Source organism: Sturnus vulgaris, chromosome 10 (assembly GCF_052056855.1).
Source record: "Sturnus vulgaris isolate bStuVul1 chromosome 10, bStuVul1.hap1, whole genome shotgun sequence".
Taxonomy (NCBI): domain Eukaryota; kingdom Metazoa; phylum Chordata; class Aves; order Passeriformes; family Sturnidae; genus Sturnus; species Sturnus vulgaris.
Window position 1 is genome coordinate 8,788,642 of NC_142252.1, and position 11,408 is coordinate 8,800,049.

The following is an 11,408-nucleotide window of genomic DNA, read 5'->3' on the forward strand; positions in this document are numbered from 1 at the left end:
TTTTGAAGACTAATGAGAAGTTCAGAGTCCTCTTGACTCACTTTAGAAGTAGTAATCCCAAAAAAACTTTCCTGAAACTAAAGCTATGGAAAAAAAATTTAAAAGGCTTGTGTGACAGGAGGAAATATGTTCCTGAAAGAAATACAATAGCTTTGTTTCTATGCTAAACAAAGTTGGTATCAAAAAAATATTTGAACCTTATTAGAACAGTAGAATATGCAACAAAGAAAATCTGGATTTCTGAGAGGGAACCATCCCTCTCACATGTCAGTAGGTTCCTGGAGGTCTGTAAGGTGTGGGGAGGGACAGATACAGCTCAGCTGCATGTCTGTGGCTGTCAAACAGGCTCTTGGCAAAGGTGAAATAATAAGACAGTGCAAACAATGGCACAAAATTTTATCAATTACTAAGCATGCCTTTTCCCATTTACAAACAGGGCCAAATCTTAAAATTTCATTCAAGTCATTTAGCACTCCACTGCAATAAAAGCTTGTAAGAAGCAAGGACAAGATTTTCAAAACCTGAGGACTGTGTGACTGTGAGCAAACTACACACATGACATTCGCCTGCAAATTTTCTCAAAGCTGCTTACTTGGGATAAGGGCCCATGTACAGGCTCTTACACCACAGAAGGAAGGTGGCTCTTTTCTCTTCCATTGGAGTTACTTCCAATTTCCTAAAGACTTGGAAGCAGAAAGGGAAGTTGTGTGCTTACATATTACCTAACCAGATTTACTAGTAAAGACTGAATATAGCTGGAAATCTCAAATTTCAATGGGATTTAGGCCCCTGACTCTCTTCATTTCCTTTTACAACAGTGGGAGCTCAGCATTGCAGGTGACAAGCAGCAGGTTTTCCTGTGAGTGCCATAGCTGACAACAGGTCACTGTCAACAGAAGCAGCACCACTACACCCCAGACTACTCAGATCATTCCTAACTCTAAACTAATAGAAATATGGTTTTTAAACTAGTAAGAACAGACTAATGCTTAGATTCAGTACGTGATCACATATTGATTTCATTTTAAGACCATCACCCAACAAACACTACAAAGAAGAAATAAAAAGCCTTAATCTAATATGGGATTAAATTAATTAGGTATTTTTGGCAAACCTTTTGTATTGGTGACTTCCACAATATTAATATTATAATAACCTTGAAAAAATAACAGAGATGCTGCACGCCTCAATCCCAGTTAAGAAGTATCAGAGGAAAGAGAAATGCTGTTCTGTATATCCATACATTCTGTGGAAGGCACTAAGTCTCCTCAGGAGTATCATCTCTCCAAGTGAAAAAATCTATTAGCTCATTAACTTTCCAGCTTTGATGACCCGAATTCAGAAAGCCTCCCTGAACCACAAATAGCCCATTCCTTTCCTACTCAACACTGAAGGCAAATCCCACAGGAATTGTTTCTGGCTTTTTTCAATTAACCTACAAGTAGCTCAGTATTTTACAATTGTCCAAAAATCAACACTATGTAAAGAGGAAATCTGTGAAATACACACCAGCTTATACAGATTGCAGACACATTTCCTGTAGTCATTTCAAAACAAGGAACACAATGAATGATGAGGGGGATGAAGGAACAAAGGGAGATGGTGGGGCTGAAAGGCCTTGAGAGATTTTGGGGGCTTGATGACAACTTCTCCTCCATAATAACAGCAGCAGAAAAATTTGAGAACTTGCATAGGAATAGAAAGATAAAATTTTATGGTAAACAACACAGAGGCCCATACAGGATGACTCTTTTTTCGCCCTCAGCTTACTTCAGCTAGGAGAAGGAAGATACAAATTTACAGATAATCAATATCCCTATGTCCTGACAATAACCTCTCCCTGGGGAATTTTTGTACCACATGTTGGAAACCATGATCAGATGCACAGATCAACAGTGACTGGAAGACTTAAACTTAACACTGAAATGATTGCAATAGAAAAAAATTCACAGCCATACAGAAAATTCAATCCATGTATGTAATATAAAAAACCAGGTCCACAAAGACACTATCAATGCTTTAAAAACAAACCTGGTGTGGAAGTAAAATGTTTATTTCAACAAGGACTCTTCCCATAAAAATGGGTAAGAAAAAGATATGCACAGCCTATGCTCAGACCCCATGCAGTCTAAGAAATTAATGTTGTGAATTTATTATATAAGCTTGTCCAATTTTATATCATTCACGTGTATAATTTATTGCCTTAATTTATGTTTATTCTCATTAGCATTAAACAAAAATTGGCTTTTCCACAAATGCACCTCATTCATAATCATAAACCAATAGTTATCTGTTCACATTTTGCACAGTATTATACCTTATTTAAACTACAAGCAAGACAGTTTCAGCTCTCAAACACCGATTTTATACAGAGCTAATAAAGAATTGAGGCCACTCCATTGCAAACACCATCCACACATAAATGTTTATTACAGTTTTGTCCTCCTTGCAGTATTAAGGTATTAGATGCACTTTTTACCTTTCCTAGAATGTCAAAATCAATATGGAACTTTTGTTAAGCATCTAACCGTATTTACTTATGCTGAACTGCCAGTACTTGCACCTTCAGAAAAGAAATATCAGTCATTTAAAAATTCTACTGGTTTTAACTGACCTTCAGAAAAATAAAATAATCATGTGATTAAAAGTATGCTTGGCCGTGCTGGAGTTTTCTACAATGCTACTTTCCTGCTCTGTGCTTCCACAAAACCTGACTCAGAATGAAAAGCATGACCTTACTTCTCAAGAGCTGCTTTTCCACTTGTACAGCTACTAGAAATCAAGATAAGATCCAGTGAGCATATGTACAAGGTCAAGAACCTATTTTAGACTGTAACACAATCACTCTGTTTTATGAATGGACTCAAACTATCTTAAGAAAAATCTGTCCCAGTCTATCACAAAATGTTTTCACCACATACAGGGACACTGAAACTGCACATCAGTCGTGGCAATGAAAATTTAAAAGCACTTGCTCTCGGACTACCTGCCCTACAGATCAAAGCCTAAGACTTCAGAATACCTGCTTGAAATTCTGAAAAATGGGGTCACTTGTGCTGTGTGTACCTGTCCAGAACAGATTAAAAGGAAAATTTTGAGAAATTTTACTATCTTTTACAGAAAAAAAGCCTAATTTTATATTACATACTACTATTACAATTACTCATGCAGAATATCAAAAATTCTTCATTAGTTTTATAGCTACTCTCTTTACCTACCACTACCAGGGAAAAACAGCAATTCCTGTTTAATAATGCATTACTATGCAACCCCTGTGAAGGGATGGAGAAACCTAATGAAGCCACTTGAAAAAGCTCAGACTGAATTAGCCAGGACAAAAATCCTAACAGATCGCTTTAGCTTTGTACTCCTGTGCAAAATCAAGCAAATTTCAAATACAGAAAAATTCATAAATGGCACTGCTCCTTCCTGAGCCACGTAGAGGCACTGGCTCAAAACTCTTTATCAGGGCAAATGATGAATTGCTCAGAACTTAAGATCCGGTTAACAGGGAAAAACAACAAAATTTGTAACTGAAACCTGAACATCTACAGAACTGAGGAATGCTAACGAGATTAGGTGAGGCAGAAACCAAAGGATAATATGCACAATGTGTTACGAAAAAACCAACCAAATAAAAACCCACCTACAACTAACTAGTGAGACTGCCCTGGAATTAGTGCTCTCACCTCTTAAAAATTCTGAATGTATTATTGAGACATACAGTTTACTCACAGCATTTCGTTAAAGAAAATTGTGAAAACTAGAAGGACTTCATAAGATTAACCATAAATAGCAAGTATTTCCATGTTTTTCTGAATTTGCACAAAACCCCCTTCCGTTGAATAAGAAAACAGTATTTTAGTGTTTTGGTCTGTTTTATTCCTAGTTTTTAAGCTGACCAAAATGTCAGCTGTGAATGTGAACTTATGACTGAACGCTACATGGGTTTAGCTAAGATGCTCTCATAAATATGTCTGAGAACATGAAGTAATCAAGATTCACAAGCTAAGTATGTAAAACGTGCAGTTAACCAGGTGATCTTGCAGCACTTGGTATGTTCACATTACTTTTTTCAGAGCTGAAAAAGCCTGCAGTAAACCACCCCCCATACCCACTCTTTTTCCACCTTCCATGCCTCTCCATGCTCTCCCCAACAGCTCACACAGGCTCTGAGGGTTATAAGCCAAAGCAGATCCTCACGTACCACTTACATAACCTGAATGCTTCAAAACTGAACCACACTTCAGTGCTTTTTCTAGGGGCTATCTGCTCTGAGATGCTCAAGATGGACCAAATTTACACCAGCTTCTGGAACTGATGGATCTACACGTTGTAGGTTGAAGCATAAATTTAACAAACCTCATCTCAACTTGCATCATCAATTCCCCAAGACTCAAAACAAACCACAGAAGCAGTTGGTGCACCCTGAAAAAAAAAAAAAAAAAGCCTTCTGCCTACACAAAGCCTAGAAGAAGTGGCTGTTAGATTGCAGAGAAAGGAGTGCTGGCAATGAAAATATGAGTCTTAATACTTTCTCATGGAAGAGCTGGAGTTATTTACTTCTAAGTTTACGTAACTTTCTTCAAGGAAGGAATAACGTCAATTGATAAACAGTTGAAAGAAATGAAAGGCTTTCTGTCTTTCTGCACAAGATTGAACAAAATGAGAATCTTCTTGGGCACAAGTATTCCAAAAAAAACTAGTCAGTTTAGCTTACAGGTATTTTTTAAAGACTTGCCCTATTTCAAGAGCAGGTGTAGAATCTCTCTAAATGCTGCACAGAATTCATACTGTAACTATGTAACACTGATCCACCAAAATAGTTCTGGAACTGGCAAAACATTACTTTGTAGCACTGCTTTAGAGGAGAAAGACAAGTCAGCAGGAAAGTAAAACTCCTGAAAGCATTCAAAAAACCTCTCCAACTGTAACGATCAAATCCAACAATCTACATTGGGTCATGCTGGCTCTCAGAAAGATCCATCCAACCAATTTTATGGTGACATCTGCATTGAGAGAAGAATGAGCGCTTGCAAAAAAGTTCATTCAACACAGCTTAAGGCTGCTTGTTTAAATTTTGAAAATTAATTCCCTAAACGCTTTCTGAATTCCCACATTCTGATTACTTCTTTAAGAAATGTGCATTTTTTTTACTACGTACAACTCTTCCATCAAAACACATTTAAGGCTACAGTTTTCCACTAGCTAACCAGTCACAGCAAAACAGCTCATATACACTTGCAGGAAACATAATTCATGCATTCTAGATCTTCCTTACAGAAATTACATCTCTCCAAAAGTTTTAAGTGCAAATCTACCATTTTTGGCACAATTTTTCACAGATAACTAAATCATCTTAAAATCAGATTTGCTGCAAATTTTTTTGAGAGCTTTGAAAGTATTCCTGTAGCCAGCAGTAACAGGCTCACTGAGAGTTGAGTGAGAGCCAATTTGAAACCCTGAGCATATCTTTAAAATTGGAAGAAAACAACCCCCAACACTTCTCCAAAACAGGTGCAATTCATGTTCTGTAGCTGTATCAAAGCTGCATTTACATACGATGCACATGCATTCAGTAGACCACATACATCATGGACAATTATATGACATTCCTGAAATTTTGTTATTTTTAGCATCCATATTCATATCTGTTGCAGTGCGTATGAATTTGAAACAACAACGTTTGAAGACTGCTTAAGAAAAAGGAACCTTCTGTGTCTGAAAAGCCCTCTTCCACTGCTCCATCTCTGCCTTTAACATCACCCTGAATGCTCTCTGGCTAGACCTTATACAAATATGGAACAGCTATATTTTATGGAGGTGTTAAAAGTACCAGAAGTGGATACTGAAAGTAGCACACTGGAAGTCTTCTGTGGTGGTACACAAGGATAACTGCACAAGCTTGACCTCATGAGTTTGCTTTCCTGAATATACAACAAACTCTCTCAGAAATTTCTGTTATTCTTCCCAGGTTTGAAATATGCTCAAGTCTGAAGTCTCAAGAGAATGCATCCTCACCTGGACTACTTTTGATGCAAACATTACCACTGACTTTAAGTCATGATGAACAAGAGAAAGCAAAGTTCTTTTTAGTAAGATAGTTTATAAATCAGGAAAGAAAAGCTGGTTAAACATACAGAAAACAGTTTTTCTCAGTTACTTTTGATTACCCTACAGCCCACTTCAGCAAAACAGTGTACCCCATGCCATTGCCTTTGAGGTAAGAAAAAGCACATCACTGCATGCACCAGGAGCTAGCAAATCTTAATGGATACTTGGGATGACAGATAAACCAGCACCAACTACAAGAATACTAAAAAAAAAAATAAATCTAGAATCAAACTAATTCCTAAGTATTAAGATCTCCAGGTAGAAGACTGGTGCTTTTCCAATGTTTTGATCTAGCTCTACTGAATTTTTCTTATGATAGAAATTTTGCCAATGTTTGGCAAATTACTATTTCTCCTTTCCTTTAGCTATTATAAAACATAATAACTGAAGTATGAAATATGCTATAAAAATGTAAAACATTAAAAAACCAGAACCTACATGGAGGAAGTTATGCTAATATTGCTATGCTCCAGGAACACCACCGTTCCAATTTGGCTATTTCTAGCCTAATGTAATAGTAAATAGCTACCTCCACACAAGAAGCAAACTAATCTAAAACAGGAAGACCTCCCGAGGAAAGATGATCAATAAGAAGATGAATTGAAGCAGCCTACAAAACCACCACTGGAAGCACTGTTAACTGAGAGCCAAAGAGCAGAACCACCACATTTGGGACAAAAGAGAGAGGATCCATAGCTGCTGCATGAGTACTACATTTTCTAAACATAGGCTCTATCCCCCACAAAAATGCACCTCATTGACACAAATAATCCCACTGCAGTCTCTAGCACCAAGTCATTTCCTGGACCAAGTTTACAAACACTTAGGCCAACACAAAACCTGTGTTAAGATTTTTACATCTTAACAGTAGCAACTGTGGTTGCTAACTTCTGCAGTTAAGAAAGGGAAACCCCTCCAAGTCTCTCAACAAAGTACATGCTTCTTTCCTATAAAGACTTTATCAACAGGATTGTCAGCAAAACGTCTAGGTAAAAAAAATATCTGAAGGGACACCTTGAAAGTGGCTATCAAGACATGTCCTCGAACAGTGGCAGGCCTTGATGACTTGTGACTTATTGAGTTATTTTAGGGAGAAGACACTTTGTCTTTCTTTTCAGTTGCTTAAAGAATACCTAGGTTAAAATGTGACCAACAATGCTAGTAAAAACAGTTTTAAAAAAATTGATAATGTTTATCTTTATGAAAGAACAGGGCTCCATTAGAGCACTTCTCACCCCTGCAAAACACATTTCAAATACAGAAGAGGTGAAAAATAAAAACTTAAGTTTATCCCATTGTTAAGTCTGCCTTTGTTGTCTGACCCACAGCTACATATTCACAGTTGGAATACATTAATCTGTTTATCAAATTAAAAGACTGCTATCTTTGGTGCAGTTTGTTACAAAACATACACATTGCTTTTGTCATGGTTTATTTTTGTACAGGTTTTCCTACTACTTGTTAGTAAAACCGTGGCCACACGCAGCAAGTCTTCTCCTTTATTTCTATAATCCAAAACTGACATTCTTGGAAAAGGCTTTTTAAAGAAATAAATGAAACATGGAGATGAAAAACCTTCCATCAGCTAAAATTCCTAAGCTCACAGTCCACTTTTTTCTTTTTACTTTTATCACTAAATGCAAGTATCCACGATTAAAAATAGAGGAAGGAGTGAAATAGTATAACTCAGATTGCTGTAAAGTTGGCTGCTGAGACTATAAAGAGTCTTCCAATTTCATCAGCAAGAGTTTGGATGAAGCAAATATATTGATATATGCCTTGCCAGTGAAATGAGATAAACAGGTATGTCCAGTTTCTCTATAAAGGCACAGCACATTAGTTCTACACCACTGCCTACTGGAATCAGACATAGCATTGAAAAGTTCACTCTAAACCTTAAAAGCCAACGCTAAGCCTTAAAAGCCAGAGACTCAACTAAGTATCTTTTTTAAACATACACCCCTGAATATACACATGCTTCCTGGTCATCCTCCGGCAGACTGAACCTTTCCTATTCCTCTCGTTCCCCAACGCCATTACTCGTGCCGTAGTTGTTATTCTGTTGTAAGCTCTAATTGAGCCGACTGTCAAAACACAGCAGCGTTATGGCACTTCAAATTAATAATCTAGCTCCTTCCCCTCTGTAAGTCAAAGCCAAGGCACGCTCACGACTCTACCGAACCTGCAGCAAGTTACCTATGCCTACATGTTTATAGTAGCACCTTCTGAACAGCTGGCATTGTGCCACCTAAATTTTATAATCATACGACTTAGAGCCTCTTCTACAGAGCGGAGAGAGAAATTCAGCAAGAGGAAACTCTGCAGAAGACATAAACAAATATTCCCCCCCACACCTTCCGGGGCTAACTAATTTTGTTGATAAAGGCACATAACCTTCGGCTCTCTCTTTGAGGCCTTTTCCTTGAAAACAAAGAAATCGGTCCCCACTGCCCCCCTCCCCACTGCCGTACGTGGATTTTCATAATTGATTTGTTTGATGAGGGAGGCGATAATCGCAAGGACCAGTTCCTCCGCCTCCCACTCGCCGTGCGGCCCCGCTTCCCTGAGGAGCAGCTTCCGCAGGCTCCCCCCGCCCCGCACGGCCCCGGGGGTGCCCGAGGCCGGCTGACAGCTCCCCCCGCCCCGCTCGCACCCGCACCCGCGGCCGCCCCAGCCCGCGCCCCGCGGCCCCGGCGCGCAGCGCGGCCCACAGGGCGCCGGGGCCTGCGGAGGCCGCTCGGCCCGGCCCAGGCCCGGTACTCACGGGGAAGGCGCGGATCCGCATCTTGGTGTCCTTCCGGCTGCCCGTCCCCTTGCTCAGGTTCGACATCTTCGGGTCCGGCGGCGCCTCCGGCGCGGGGCGGCAGAGCCGGGGGACGCGCGGCGGGGCGGTGGACCCGGGAACGGGGCCGGGGGAGGCCGCTGGCGACCTTCGCTGCGAAGCGGCTCCCGGGGGGCGCGGAGAGCGCAGGGGCCGGGCCGACCGTGCCGGGCCCGGCGGGAGAGGCGGCGGCGCGGGCCCCTCGCTCCGCTGGCGGCGCTTCCTTCAGCCTCCGCCGCGATGGCGGACAAACATCGCTCACTGCGCAGGGCCGGGCGCCCCCCCTTCCTTTCCTTCCCTTCTCTTCCTTCCCCTGCTCTCCTTCCCTTCCTTCCCTCCCCTCCCACCGCCCGGCACACTCGGATCCGGCCGCGGTGGGGCGGGGGCGGTGAGAGGGCCGGGGGCGGGGGCGGAGGGGGGCCTCGCCGGTCTCGCGAGGTTTCCGCCGCTCTCGCGAGACGTCCCGTCCCCGGCGGGCCGGCACGGCTGCGGCGGGCGGGGAGTGGAGGGCGGGGAAGGCGCGAGGGCTCGTATGGCGCCGCTGATTGGCGGAAAGCAGCGCCGCGCGACAGGGGCGGGGCCAAGGCGGGCGGGCGGTGCGTCCCGTGAGGGGCGGTGGGTGCCCCGGAGAGTTTCCCGAGCGTGCTACCGGATCAGGGCATCACGGCGTCATCGGGGTTGGAGGAGAGCTTTAAAATCATGCAGTCCGCTCAGCGCTGCCCCTGTAACCCCTAAACCACCGAACCACATCACCCAGCGCCAGACCCAGACGCCTCTTAAACACCTCCAGGAATGGCGACTCCACCACCTGCTCCATATCCCACTTGTCGGGCTTGTGGCAGTTGTTTCATTAGGTTTAAAGAGCAGGTTTTGGTGCCACTACAGGGAAGCGCCAGTGGGCTTCGCAGCTGCTGCAGCCCCGCGGGCAAACGGGGCACGGCCCCGGCCGGGCAGTACCTGCCCCATGCCTGGTACCTGGTGTCAGCCTGGCACTGCCTTCCTTTTCCTCTTCCTTGCCCTTGGAAATCTCCCGGCCGCCAGTGCTGCCCCTGTGAATCATGTCAGCGGCAGGCGGGTCCCGCCGCAGAATGTCGTGATGCAAGGCAGGTGCATGCAGCGGTGCTGTGTGGCTGCACAGTGCCGGGTGTATTCAACGATGTTCTGTGGCTGCACAGTGCCAGGTGTGTTCAGCAATGTTTTCTGGCTGCACAGTGCCAGGTGTGTTCAGCGATGTTCTAGGGCTGCACAGTGCCAGGTGTGTTCAGCAATGTTCTGTGGCTGCACAGTGCCAGGTGTGTTCAGCGATGTTTTCTGGCTGCACAGTGCCAGGTGTGTTCAGCGATGTTCTATGGCTGCACAGTGCCAGGTGTGTAGAGCCATGCTCTGTGGCTGCACAGTTCCATGATACAAGGCAGGTGTATTCACCAATGCTTTATGTCTGTGTTGCAGTGCATGCTTGGGAAATGAGGGTGCCACCTGAGGCAATGCTCACATGTGCCCAGAGTTAAATATAGGTCGTTCAGCAAAGGGCAGTTGTGGTAGAATGGTTAGAAAATGTCAGATTCTGTAAGTTAAGAAGAAGAGCAGCTCTGGAAGTTAGGCTGGTCAGCCAGAAAGAATCTAAGTCCCAGATGCCAGAGGACTGACTGAAAAGTTAGTGGGTTTTGAAGTTGAAATGTGCGTCAAAACATGTCTTGCTCAAGATCCACCGGAGGAAGGAAGTGGCATAGCTAGGAAGAGAATTTCTTTTGGGTGACTCCTGAACTGGGCTCTGAATATCAGGGCATTGTGTGATGCACATTTTGCATCCTGCTCCACGTCCCTCCATCATTAGTGTTTTCCTATAGGTGCCTGTACACTGCACACCTTCGCAGGGCACAGAAGCAGCATTCCTCCTCTGAGCTAGTTTATCTTCTGTAACAGTGATTTCACCAGTCTTGTCTCTTGGAGTTGGTTACTAACACTTCCTATTGGGACCATGCATGTTCATATACAACATATTTTTTTAATCTCCTGATCAGAATTAAGTATATACGCCTAGAGTAGGTGTTATATAAGAGCATTACAATAAACAATGATTGCAACATGACTATGCAATAGGAACCAGTCCTTTTCAAAATTACAGTATAGTCAAAATGCAGATCAAACAAAGATGAGATGAGAAGGGAAAGATTACCAGTGGTTAATATGAAGAATATGGCTTACACATTGCTTCAATATAATTTCAATGTCATTTCTCCTCCTAAGTACTTCCTTTGCCAAATGAGAACAACCTCTTATGTTAATGCGGGTTTTTTCCCATTCCATAACAGTTAGGATAAAATCATTTGAAAATGTTTGACTCTTGTAAAAACAGTTTGCAGAACTGAAGTAAAAGTAAATTTATACTAAAAGACATATTTTTCATTTTCAAAATGTTGGAAGAACACTTTTCAACAAATTTAGTGCACTTTTCAAAACCCAAAACTTTCCC

At 42.6% G+C, this 11,408-nt stretch overlaps 1 protein-coding gene across 1 annotated transcript in view; it reads right to left on the bottom strand.

Annotated features, from left to right (window-relative positions):
• CUL3 (cullin 3) overlaps window positions 1–9,348 on the bottom strand; it is a 53,453-nt gene extending 44,105 nt beyond the window's left edge. The window contains exon 1 of the mRNA XM_014879556.2: window positions 8,879–9,348. Within this exon, the coding sequence (XP_014735042.1) occupies window positions 8,879–8,944 (66 nt within the window). The 5' untranslated portion in view covers window positions 8,945–9,348. The remainder of the gene's footprint in view (window positions 1–8,878) is intronic.
• Window positions 9,349–11,408: the final 2,060 nt, after the last annotated feature.